The sequence below is a fragment of the Lipotes vexillifer genome, unplaced genomic scaffold (genome assembly GCF_000442215.2).
Source record: "Lipotes vexillifer unplaced genomic scaffold, Lipotes_vexillifer_v1.1 scaffold213, whole genome shotgun sequence".
Lineage (NCBI taxonomy): Eukaryota > Metazoa > Chordata > Mammalia > Artiodactyla > Lipotidae > Lipotes > Lipotes vexillifer.
The window spans coordinates 5,043,325-5,056,639 of NW_006780610.1; the positions used below are offsets into that span (position 1 = coordinate 5,043,325).

The 13,315-nt window shown below is 52.4% G+C and overlaps 1 protein-coding gene across 2 annotated transcripts in view; it reads left to right on the forward strand.

Annotated features, from left to right (window-relative positions):
* Positions 1-13,315, forward strand: part of STK40 (serine/threonine kinase 40) — a 36,395-nt gene that overhangs the window by 8,671 nt on the left and 14,409 nt on the right. The window contains exons 2-4 of one of the 2 annotated variants that reach the window (XM_007453816.1): positions 10,183-10,302; positions 12,209-12,294; positions 12,610-12,753. In XM_007453816.1, coding sequence (XP_007453878.1) covers positions 10,191-10,302; positions 12,209-12,294; positions 12,610-12,753 — 342 coding nt within the window. In that variant the 5' untranslated portion in view covers positions 10,183-10,190. Of the gene's footprint in view, positions 1-10,182; positions 10,303-12,190; positions 12,295-12,609; positions 12,754-13,315 lie in introns of those variants that run through there. The other variant, XM_007453817.1, reaches the window with a different exon arrangement.

Below are 13,315 nucleotides of genomic sequence, written 5' to 3' on the forward strand. Positions count from 1 at the left end.
GTGTATAGCTGATTCACTTTGTTACACAGCAGAAACTAACACACCATTGTAAAGCAATTATACTCCAATAAAGAAAAAAAAAAAAAAAAAAAAAAAAGCAATAACAGAGCAATAACTGATGGTTTGAGCTGAGGAGGGGTCCCCTTTGTTGCAGGGCAGGCTGGCATGACAGGGGAGGGCTGTCAGTGACTCATTCTCCCATCACTGCACATGGCAGAAGGCCCCCCCACAGAGCTGAGGGACCACCGGGACGGCCTCCCACCCAGGGTATTGGCCGCTTCCCCTGGCTACTTCTCTAAATAGGAGACACCAGGGCAGCACAGCCTGAGAAAGAGCTATTAAGTCTGTCCCTTCCTCTTCCAACACCCACACACAGTGACGGATTATTTGTTGTCACATCAGCTGCTTCCGGAGGCCCTTGGGAGGGGTGAGCTAGTGGCAGAGCTGGCGGTGCTGCCCCGGATTCTCTCTGCTGGCTCTCAGAAAAGCTGCTGCTGAAGCCCTTTACCCCGTCCCAGGGACTGGTTTCTTACTCTGTTTATCTTTTCCCCAGAGGGGCCTCCAGGTCCACCTCTGTGTGCACAGCCCTGGAGCCTCTTCTCCCAGGATCACTCCGGGATACATCCTCCCAGCCCGGGGCCTTCAGGCCCACTCCCCTGCCCGGCTTTCCCCTCAGCCTTCATGGAGGCCACGGAGGAGCCCACTGGGGCTTTTGCTCAGGGCAGGGGGTGAAGAGGGACATCACTGATTATGTAAAATCTCCTTGTGTGTGAATCTTGCCTTCTGGAGGAGACTAGAGTTGGACCTCCGAGCTCTAGATGGGTCTGGTGCGGATGTGCTGAGGGGGAGCAGGCTGGCCACTGGGCCCTCAGTCTGGCCGCCCCTCCCACTTCCCACTGGGCTGAGTCACTTCCTCTCTGGCGCTGCAGGTACTCTCCCACACACCCAGCACAGCAGCCTTCCAGGGGTGAGGTTCATGCCGGGCAAGAGAGGAGCTCCGGTTAGTAGCAGCCAGTCCACCTGTCACCCACAAGGCAAGCGTTTAGAGAAGGATGTGATGGTATGTATTCCTGACAGATTGGAGCTATACATATCCTGCATTTTAAAATGAACAAAATCATCACTCTGTTTTGGAACAGTGGAGATGACAGCACGTGCATGAATCTTTGTCATCGGGGAGTCCTGGCTAAAGCTGAGGGTTTACTAATCCACCTCCCCATCCCCCCAGCATCCATCCTGAGCATGGAAGCATATGGCTTCCAGTGGGTTCCTAGGGAGATTGCTTGTGGCCTTTAGGCTCCCAGGGAGAGGGTTGATGCCCGCTTTAGGGATGGCTGTCATTCAAACTCAAAGGAAAAGCCCTTAAACAGAGCCGCCTTCTAGCCAACCAGCAGGAGTAGAAGAGAACAGGCCACAGGCAGCCCCTTCTGGCCCAGTCAGCTGGGCTAGGGCCTCTAGGCTTTGGTTTGTCAGCAAACCAAAAAAGGGGGGAAATCTTTACTTTATAAAGTTGTGAGAATTACAGAAAATCTAGGAAACACTAAGAATGAACGGTTCCTGGCAAGCAGTAGGTGTCCATCAAATGCTAGTTTAAAAGGTATGCACCTGGAGAGACTTGTCACCAGGGAGGTTACCTCAGCAAGGAGTGGGGAACGCTCACCTTTCATCCAGCAGAGACCTCGAGACACCCCTCTTTTACAGATGATGAAACTGAGGCCCACGGAGAGTAAATGACTCTCACAGAGGGTAGGTGACTAGTTCAGGGTCATAAAGCTAGTGAGTGATGGAAGCTGAAGTTTGAACCCAGGCCTACCTGACCCCAGAATCCATCTTGCACTCCCAGCTGGCATTTGGGTAACTGGTCCATGGTTTGAAACACCTGGTTCCATGGGCTGCGAATTTCTCTTGGTTCCCTGGGTTGACTTTGTGGATGAAGAGCAAGCCTGTGGGGAAACTGGGCCACTAGTAGCAGCACATACATGTGAGCATTGAGGTGCAGTGAGGGTGGCTCCCCGAGTGCTTGGGTCAGGGAGGGGTGGGGGACACTGCCTTGTGGTCTGGTGGGAGGGGGTCTCAGTAACCCAGCCTCTGCGGCACCACAGATCGTCTTGGCTGCATCGTGTGTTGAGATTTCACACCTCCAGTCCCATTGTTTCTTTCCAGGTGTAGTCGGCTAAATGCTTAGCTGGGCCAGAAGGTCTGAGGGAAACGAGTGGTAGGAATTTTTCTGACCAGCAGAAGGACCTTCACACTACAAACCTAGAGTGGCCCAGAGGACCTGTCTCTGGTGTGAGGGGCAGGCCAGGCTGTCACTCCCACACTCCCACACTTTGCTGCAGAAAAGCAGATTTTTTTGCTGGACTCAGCAGAAAGGGGGCTGGTCTGTCCCTTCGCCAGTGAGGGGTTGGTCCGAGGCTGCAGGCATGCTGCGAATGGGTTTCATTCCTCGGGGAGGTTGCCCGCCGGCAGCCAACACGGTCTAAGCACAACCCCTGGCTATCAGCCCAGAACCGCCCCGCCCCGGGCATCCAGGCATTTCTGACCTGGGACTTTTCCTGGACAGACTATTCCCAGCACCACTGCAGCCCAGTTACCTATAGCTGTGACCCCCTGTCTCTCTGGTCTTGGAGTCTGGTTCCTGTCACAGGCTGGTGGACCATCCATACTTTCTTCTGGGTCCCGATCCAGCGCCTGGCTTCTCGTTCGGTCCTCTCTGTCCCCTGCCCCAATGTGGGCGTTAGTGCCTTCTGGGTGCAGAACAGACAGTTCTACACTCTCTGTTTTCTCATTCAGCAGTTTGCCAGGCACTGGGTGGGCGCAGGGAAGCGGAGATGAACTGGGGTTGCTCAGCCTGGAGAGTGGTGGGGACAGGGGAGTCAGACAATGGCTACGGCACGGTAGGAGTGGACAGAATGTGCTCTGGGAGCCAGAGGAGAAAAGGACCTGCTGCAGAAGGTGACACCGGTGAGGACTGAGGGAGGACCAGCCAACCAGGGAGGGGAGGTCAGGGCAAGCGTGTTTATGGCACACTCAGGGAACTGTGAGTCATTTAGTGTGGCTGGATTTATGGGGCATATAAGGGCAGTGAAGCTGGATAGGTAGCCCAGGTCTGGCCAGGCTCACTGAGGAGTTTGGGTTTCTTCTTAAAGACCACAGGGAGCAATGGAGGACCCCCACAGCAGAGACAGATGGAGATACTGCAGGCTCAGGTCCCCGAGCAGAGGAGAAAGAGTAGCCTGCTGGCATCTGTTTGCCCAGCCCCAGTTCCACAGGCAGCTGAGGTGGGGGTCTTCTGATGGAGTTGCTCCTGCATCCTTCCTGACCAGCCTGGTGAAGAGCAGTGCCCCACCATCTTGCAGCGCGTGCAGAGAGAAACCCTGGGAAGAAGATGCGCTATAGAAAGACGCCACCAGGTGGCAGACCTGGAGATTGCACAGAGACCTCATTTCTTTTTCCCCCCATTCCTTTAGCGCAGTGTTCGGCCTGGAGAAAGGGGGGCGTTCAAAACTGAACTCCTGTTCGCGCCAGGCTGGCTCCGCCCAACAAGTGTGAGATTCCAGATTTTGCCACTGTGAGCTGTGTACCCACAAGAAATCCCTTTGAACCTGTAAATCCGGACAACAGATTCCTCCAAGGTCTTGGGAGCTGTTCCAGCAGGTTGCACTTTCTCTTCTGTCTCCGGGCACCTGAGAGTAAATTGCAAACATCATGGCCCTTCACCTCTAAGCACTCTAGCATCTGTCACCTAAGAACAAGGACATTCTCCTGTATAACCACAATGCAGTTTTCAAATTCAGGAAATTTAGCATCGTATTATCTAATAAACAGTCCATATTCAGATTCTGCCAGTTGTCCGGTCGTGTTCGGTATAACCTTCCTCCCAGGATCACTCATTTCATTTACTCGTCCCGTCTTCAATCTCCTTTAAGTGAGACTAGTTCTTCAGCCTTTCTTTAACTGTCTGACATTGATGTTTTTGAAGCACACAGGCCTGTTCTGTTGAATGTCCCTCAGTTTAGTTTGTCTCATGATCAGATTGAGGTTACGCATTTTTGGCAAAAAACAAATAAATAACTTAAATGAGGTTGCATCATATCAGGAGTAACATGATGTCAGTTTGTTCTGTGATTAGTGATATAACTTTGATTATTTGGTTAAGGTTGCAGCTTGTTTTGTTTTGTTTTTTTTAATTGAGGTATATTTACACATGGTGAATTTCACAGGTCCTTTAACAGTTCAGTCATTTTGACAAATGCACATACCCAGAGTTGCATCCTTTGATAGTAGAAGTTTTACAGCCCAGTATGTGTGCTCTGTCCCCCTCCCACAATCCTCTGCAAGAGATCCTGGACTAGAGGCCCTAGGTCTTAGTTGCAGACTCCTCGCTGCCCCCCAACTTGATCACGATGAAGGACCCATTTGGTATGGCCCCATCATCCTGGACCGTCCCTTACTGCGCCTTGAGTTGATAATTGCCAGCTGGTGCCCCAGCCTCTGCTCCCCCATAAACCAGTGAACAGAACAAGAGGATGAGATGCTGTGTGCCTCTGCCTGAAAGAACAGGCCCTCCCCTTGACCCGCAAAACAACTGTACTCTGCCCTCCACTACAGAATTATACCTGGTACAATTCTGCCCAGCACCCCTCTTCCTCCTCAGCAGCTCAGCCAACCCCCAGGCCTCCTGTCCTCCCCACACCCAGTTGAACATGTTACTCAGGCTGGCCATCAGGCCACCCACCCCCACCCCCACCCCCACCCCGCCTGTAGTCTCAGGCCAGCAGGCAGATGGCAGGTTCAAGGTCTCTTAAGCCTTCAGTCTGGTTACCGTCTTCTTCTGCGCCCCACCCCAAGTCAGTGCCTAACTATCCCTTTCTCCTTGGGCAGGAAGAAAAATTCAAAGCTACTGTGTTTAGGCTGATGAAAGCACAATTTATCAAATGCTTATGATATGCCAGTACGTACTCTTGCTAACTCTTCTGCATGGGTTATCTCACTTAACCCTTAGGCCAGCCTTGTAAGGTGGATGCTGTACTCTGGGTTGTGTAGGTACAGAATAAGTATCTCGTCTGAGATCTCATCATTGTTAAGTGATGGTATGGTGCTGGGCTTGCAACCAGGTTTGGCTTACTCCAGAGCCCTTGCTCTGACTCCGAGCTTCCCAGCCAGTATGGGTTATGTAGGTCAAGATGGTGATCCCTTTAGCCCAGGAGTGACTGGGCTAAGCAGAGGACAGCTGGTGTCCCCAGGCCTTTCACCCCCAAGTGCTGTACAGATGTTTCTGTCTGTACTGTGGCATGGGAAAGACCGAGATGCATTGCTCTGACCGCATTGTTCTGCTGCCTGAGTGTCCTGTGGACAGAGACACCTTTCTACCTCCCTCCTGGGGCCTAGTGCGGGTCTGGCCACACAGACCCTTAACTCATGCGTGGCCGATAGGACTGAGGCCAGGGATGGGTGGGAGCATCTGTGCTCATTTCCACGTGCCGGGTGGGCTGGACGGAGGGGCGAGGTCCCTGCCTTCGGTAGGCACTACCAGAGATAAAGTCCAGAAGACGGAGGCCTACACAGCTCAGGACCTTTTTACTTGTTTTGTTTTCACAGAGCCAGGAAACATGGGGGTGGGGATAGGGACTGCTGACAGGGACAGCTTGAATCCTGACACCATCGGCTCAGCCTGACCCTGCAGTGTAGACAAGTCCTTAGGCTCCTAGCAGCCATTAGAAGCTGCTGACAAATCGTGGCTACCAGCTGTGGTGTCATCACACACATACACAAAAGTAGCACACCAGGCCAGGGTCTGCTGCTTGCTCCTTGCGGGCACCGCCCTTGCACCCTGCCTGCACTTGTTCGGTTTGCAAGGTCACCCATCTCTCCAGGAACCCCGAGGTTGCAGCAAGAGGCCTGCAGCGAGAGTGAGTGCAGAACTCTCTGCGCGCGTGTGCAGGCCCCATGCTGCCCCTCGTGTTTGGGGGCTGGGGGCTTACGCTGGCTCTGCGCTTGTGAGTATCCGCCGCCTGGGCCCGCGCGTCTCCTCCTGCTTGGAGGCCTGTGGGCATGCTTCTGGGTGCGAGTAGTGGGCCCCTCCTTGCCTTGACCAGGCTTCAGACAGCCTTCAGTCAGGCTACAGCCAGGCTTTCAGACTGAGCCGGGAACACCTCAGTACGCTCTCTCTTTGCAGCCCGCCTCCTTTGGGGGTTGGTGGTATGTCTACCGTATTGAACCATGCCCTGCTATAGGGTGCCCTGCCTGGCTCTGCCCTGCCCAACTGTCCTGTACCCTGTCACACTACAGCACTGGACTGGGCACGATGGGCCTTCGAGCCTTATGTGGTGCTGATGGCCCAGCCTTCGTTTCCTTCTGGGAGAGCTGGGCTCACATCGCCCAGCCGCTTTGGGCAGGATGACCTTAACAGCAAACTGACAGGGTAGGGCCGGCATCCCCTCCTCTGGGCATGCTGTGATGGCAGACACAGAGCAGAGGCCCACAACTTGCTCCCCAGGTTGGGCCAAGCAAAGGGAGTCTCCCGCTTTCGGGGTGGAGGAGCGCAGCCTGCAGGCGGGGATGCCTCCCTCCTGCCCTCACCCCTCACACCCACTGTTGCCTCACTGAGCTTCCTGTTGAATCCAGGTTCTAAAGAAACTGGCGTTGACCTGGGAGGACAGCACGTGGAATAGTAGACAGATTTAAAGTTCCAGAGACTTCTAAACCAGGCCTGCTGAGTTCCTGGCAAGCTGAGCTGTGGGCCCAGGAGACACTAGGCAGATGGCTCCCCCTTAGCCAGGCTGGGCCAGGGCCCTTCACCCCAGCCTGAGGACCAGCATCTCTGGAGGGGCCTGGCCCCAAGCCCTTCTGAAACCAGGGTAGCCAGAGCTTCCACATCACAGATCTCACTGGGAAGCCAGGATCCCTCAGAGCGGCCTCCCTGTGGGAGCATCTGTGGGCCATTTGAAGGTGTGTCTCTGGAGGGGGACACATCAGGATGATTTGGGGGGACAGGAGGGGCTTGTCTTTGCTCATCCCACCCGCGAGCCCGCAGCAGCTTCCAGTTGCCCAGACCTGCCTCCTCACACTGCTTGCATCGCCTTCACCAGCTCTGGCGGCGTGAAGGGATGTTCAGGAAGGGAAACAGCCTTGCTGCCACTTCGCCTGCCAGCGTCTTTTCCCTCTCCCTGCCCATCTGCTCTCATCCTTCTGTCTGCCTACATTTTGGAGCAGCTCCCATGCCATTTGCTTGAGTTGAATCCTTAGTGGGGTGGGTGGGGTCAGGCTGAGCCCACTCACTGTCTGTGCTGCAGCTGCTCCCGGCAAACTGCTGTCTAGACCATGCCTGTGCGTGGGCACCTAGGCAGTGTCTACACAGGTACGGTGACACCACGTGGTGCTCTCCTAGGAACCGGGAAGAGAGAGGAGTCTTAGCACTCCAGGGAAGGCAGAGAACAGCGCCAGAATGGTAATGAACTCAACCCATCTACCAGGGCAGGGCGGCTGCAGCACAGGGCTGCTGACCCAATAGGAACCATCAGCAACTGGAGGGAAGGCGTCCAGCCATTCAGAGAGTATCTGCTGGGCCAGGCACTGGGGGTAATGGTTTTATGTAATTTTTTTCCCTTTTTTCTAGTTCTGAGGGATTTTTAGTCTAGTAGTGGGGAAAGGACATTAAGCATATGAGCACACAAATAAATACATAATCACAAAATATGGAAAGTGCTATGAATGAAAATTACAGGATACCGAGTGAGACTATGACCCGTTGGTGGTGGGAATGTCAAGAAGGCTTCTCTGAGGAAGTGACATTCACATTGAGAAGGATGCGTAGAAGTTAGCCAGGCAAAGAGTGGAAACACTGTTCTAGACACATTACTGCTGAGCTTTTTAGGATTTTTCTAGAAACAGTTGTGTTCTTCCCTGCTTTTGTGTGAATGACTGGATCTACCTCCAGCATGAGCCTCTTTGGCAGAAGTCAGAGCTGAGCCTAACCATGGCTTCTGCTCTGTCTGGGGACTGTCAGGGCCTACTGAGTTACCTGATCCTAGTTACTCTCAGGATGAAATCATGGGTCTGCTCCTCGGTGGCACAGCTCTGAAGACAAATTAGGGCTTGATGGGAGTCAAACCTGGTAGATTGGACTAGAAGGGCATCAGGCCATATCTCCTACTTTCCAGTTCACTGCATGGAGTCAGTCTCCTGGGGTTTAGAATAAGGGCCAGAATGGCAGCATATGAAGTTATAAGCTAACTAGTGAATACGTACCTGTTATCAGAGTAGGGGCACCTTCTAGGCATAAGAGCAAAAACAAACTAAAGGAAAAGAAGACTATTTGACCACATAGACATTTAGTCTTTTTTAATTAAAAAAAGTTAAAAGATTAAGAAAAACTATATCCTATGTCAGCTATAGCCTTAATATATAAAGAGCTCCTAAGAAACCACCAAGACTAATACACACAAAGCAGTAAAAAAAAATAGAAGAAGAATGTGGACTGGAAATTCATAAAAGAAATAATACATACAGCTAGTAAGCATGTAAAACAAGTCCAACTTCATGAATAATTAAGGAATTATGAAATTAAACAATGATATGCTTTTTATTACTCATCAAATCGGCAGCTTTTAAAAATACTCATTCCTGGTGCAGGTTCTGGGACTTACTCTCCCACACTGCTGATGGTATCAATATATAAATTGGCACAGCCTTCCTGAGAGCAACCTGGCAGTGTATGTCACACACCTTTAAAAATGTGTGCCCCATTTGACCCTGTAGTTCCATTTCTTGGAGTTTATCCTGAGGGAGAGAGGCAAGTATGCCAAGATGTGTGTGCATAACTGCTAATAAAAAATATAAAAAGTGGGAAGAATCTCGATGTCCATGAATAGGGGTGTGGTCTGATAAATCATGCTATATTCTTACCAAGGAGACTGTAGCTATTTCAAGTGACGCTACAAAAGAATATTGTCGTGCAAGGACGTTAATAATGTTTTGTTTTGTTTTTTTATGGCTTTATTGAGATATGTTTCACATACCATAAAATTCACCCTCGTAATATATTTTAGGTGGGAGGAAAGGAGGCTTGGAAATGGTATCATAGCGTGGTCTGAATTTTTGTAACAACGAGAACTAAGCATACACACACACACGCACGCACACACAAACAGACACACAGGAAAGTCCGCTTGAATATTAAGATTATGGGTACCTTATTTGCTTATTTTTGCATGTCTGTATTTTCTAATGTTTCTGCAGGAAATGCCAATTACTTTTATAAAAAGAAAAATTTATAGAAGCTTAGGGTTCAGTGTTCCCTAGCCCCCTGTGCAAGGGTAAAGTCTACACTCCTAACGTGGGCATCAGGTCCCCTAGATCTGGCCTTTGCTCCCCTCTGTGGGTCACCTATCACCACTCCCTGTACACTCCAGTGACACAGACTACTTGGAGTTTGTTGCCTACGTGCCGTGTCTTACTATGTACATTTGCTCACCCAGGCCCCTCTGCCTGGAATGACCTTGCCTGTTGCCTGGCCCACTCCAGTATCACCTCCTCAGGGAAGTTTTCCCTGAGCCCCTGCACCCACTCTGGGCCAGAGGCCTTGGGATTGGGCAGCTGGCCTTCCCCGGGCATCCCTATGACCCTCTGCCCTCCGTGTGTGGAGCTCCTCTGTGTACGTGTCTTTCCTCGCCCCCACCTCCAGCACACTGCCTTCCTGAGGTGTGAACTGTAGAGAGCTGAAAGGAGCAACTCCTTTTTGTTTTGTTTAAATCCAGGTCTAGAGGTTAACGTCTTCTAGAATCTGGCTCCTGTGTCCCCTTTTCTTTTAGGGGAAAGGGATATTTGGGGAGAAGGCCTCACTTTGGGGACAGTCGCTCCAGGGCCAGCTGTCTGTCTCAGGGGACCCCAGTTGGCACCTGCATAAAACTCTGTGTCCTTCTGTCTGCATTTGACTGGCCCCTTTGAGGTGGGCCAGCTGCCCACCTCTGTAGCCAGTGCATCCAGCTTGAGCCCCTAATTAATCCCCAGTAAAGGAGCCGTGGTCCTTTGTTATCGAGAACCTTCCACGCTCCTCTGGGAGGGGGCGGAGGTGGCAGCGGCAGCTGTGTGATGCGTCCTCAAGTCAGACTCGCAGGCTGGGTTAGCGTAAGGAAACTCGCTGACTTGCTCAGTGAGAAGGCTCTTTTCTGTCTCGTCTAGAGCTGAGAATGAAGCGGAGAGCATCAGACAGAGGAGCTGGGGAAACGTCGGCCAGGGCGAAGGCTCTAGGAAGTGGGATTTCTGGAAATAATGCAAAGAGAGCTGGACCATTCATCCTGGGTAAGCCTCTGACGGCCGGGTGAGTGGGGTGCCGGGGCAGCACAGTGTGACCTGCAGACGTGCAGGGTGCAGCGCCTCGAACACCCCAGCGTGGGAGCCTGACCAGCCCTCAGCCACTTTAAATGGAGTCTGTTGATGAGAGGGGAAGGTCGCTCTGCACCAAGAGTTGTTGTTTCTGTTGTAGCCACACCAGCCTTAGATTAGTGTCAGCTGAGAGACTGCCTCTCCCCCCAGAGAATCCTATGTGTGCCCCCAGGACATCACCCACGGGAAGCAGACAAGCTGCCTTAGAACCCAAGGTACATCATCCAAGGCACTTCTTTGACCGTTCTTGGAGGGCACAACTAAGTTCACAGAGTGTTTGGTACAGCTGCAAACTTCTTACAGATTTGGCCCCGAAATCCTGTAGAACTGGGTGTTCCCAGTGGTCTGGAGGAGCAGCGGGGCCTTTCTGCACGAAGTTCGAAGCCCAGCAAGTCTAGACTGCGTGTGTGTAGGGTTGCAGGTGATTTGGGCTCTGAGGACCCCAACTCTCCTAGCAGCCAGAGACTGGGCCATCTCTCCTACTTTCCAGTTTTGCTGACTTTTGCTTTGGGACAGCATCTTGGACTTATGAGTGCAGGATAGTTCCAGTTCCAGTCACTCAGCAAACAGTTCACGGAGCCTGCTACCTGCTGGGCCTGTGCTATTTGTCAGGGACGCAGCAGTGATTAAGACAGACAAGTTCCTGGGGAGTTTCCTGGTGGTCCGGTGGTTGGGGCTGCACACTTCCACTTCAGCGGGCGCGGGTTTGATCCCTGGTCGGGGAACTAAAATCCTGCATGCTGCAGGGTGCGGCCAAAAAAAAGAACTGGGCATTGGGCAGGACAGTTGGTTGGAGACACAGAGAGACACACTCTAAAGCTAAAAATAAAGACTATTAAGGTTAAAAAAAAAAAAAAAAAGACAAGTTCCTGCCCTCACGGAACTTAACATTCTAGTTAGAAAAAGAAACCGAGAGTAAACAACACACGAGATCATCATGGGGGTGGGGGGGAGGGGTAAGGGCCTTGAAGGAAGTAAACAAGATGGTGTGAGAGGAAGAAGGGTCTAGAGAGAGTGTAGACAAGGAAGGTTCTGTATGAGGAAGTGACAGTTGCTCTGACAGCCAAGGATAAGAAGGAGCGGCCATGTGAAAAGCAGGGGAAAAGCATTCCAGACAGAAGGAACAGCAGGTGCAAAGGCCCAGAAGCAGGGAAGGGCTTAACATCTCAGGAATGAAGAGTCCAGCATAGCTGGAGTATGGTGAGGAGGGGTGGGGAAACGTGATCAGTTGAAAGCTGGACAGGAACCAAATCATGCAAGACCTTGGAGGCCAAAAGAAGGAATTTTGATTGCATATTAAAAGCAGTGGAGTGCTGTTAAGGTTTTTTAGCAGTGCATTGACACTGTGACATTACCTGATTTGTGCTCTGAAAGCTCAGGGTGCTGTCTGTCACAGGACATCAAGCCGTGTACATCTCTAAAATTACAGAAGTTCCCCAAAGCTGATACGTGGCCGTATCAGACCGCCAGGGGAACCTGTTAAAGGGACAGTTTCCAGGTTCCTCACCCTGGAGCTGCTGATTCAGAGGGCCCAGGTTGCAGCTGGTATCTCTGCTGTAACACATACTCCTCGGAGATTCCAGCATGCACCCCGTGTTGAGAGCCCCTCTTGAGAAATGTGCCTGTAAAAGCCAGGTGTACTCAGGCAGATGCACACATACTGCTCCAGTTTTGGAGGGGAGACCATGAGTTCAGTGGATGTGAACGTGGTGCCCTCCAGGAGAGAAGATCCAGCCAAAAGCCCACGTAGTGGCACAGTGCCCCACGGTGCCATGGTAGACCAGGCTACTGAGAAGTAAGCCAGCGGCTGTCTGTGCCATAGGTCCCCGTCTGGGCAACTCACCAGTGCCAAGCATCGTGCAGTGTTTGGCGAGGAAAGATGGCACGGATGACTTCTATCAGCTGAAGGTAAGTGAGGCACCAGGCGTGAGGGGCTGGGGACCCCCGGGACATCCTACCAGCCCGGCTTCTCCCTCCTCCCACCTTCTTCTGCACCACTTGTGAACAAGAGCAGTGCACTTCTTTCCGGGGAGCTCTGTCTGTGCTTATATCATTTTGCTGTCACATTGGGAAAGACCGTTTCACTTCGTCCACGCACGTGTGGGTGTGCGTGTGCCAGGGTTGCGTGGGAGGATGTGAAACCCTGCTCTTCCTGTTCTAGTCACTCTGCTTGGAAAAGTAAGGGTTGTGGGGTTTTGTTTTTGTGTGTTTGCCTTCCTAAAGATCCTTACACTTGAGGAGAGGGGCGACCAAGGAATAGAAAGCCAAGAGGAGAGGCAAGGCAAGATGCTGTTGCACACCGAGTACTCCCTGCTCTCCCTCCTCCACACGCAGGATGGGGTGGTTCACCACCACGGGCTCTTCCAGGTGAGTGGCACCTCTCCCGTCCCCACCCCGGCTGGCACTGCTGGGGCCACATCACAGGACCCCCCAGTCTTCCTGCATGCGGAGCAGTGGGACTTCCTGGCGGGTGGCCTGGAGGTCTGGCTGGGCCAGCGAGCTCCTGCTCTGATGGTGGCAGCCTAGCGGGAATGCACCTGGTTTGCAGCTTGCAGGCTTTCTTTGAAGAGTCGCTCTTCCAAGAAAAGAGGAAAGTATGAAGTTATTTAAAGACACGGACTCTTTCTAGCTGTGTTGTCAGGAATCAGCCAGGCCAGGGTGGAAGGGAGGGCAATGAGGAAGGATGGGCGCCGGGGCACGGTGGATCTCCACAGTTGCTTTTGGTACCAGGCCTTCTGCCTGCCCAGGCATTTCAGCTTCTCTGGCAAGGGTCCCTGAACCCCATACTCAGATGTTCCAGGTCCGTTAGGAAAGGTGCTAATTGGCAGCTGGTACCCTGAAAAGAGCCCTCCCCGGGGCAGAACTGAAATTGCGTCTCCAGAAATGAAGAACCAGGTTCAGAATGCTGGAGGTTGGGGGAGGGTTCCTG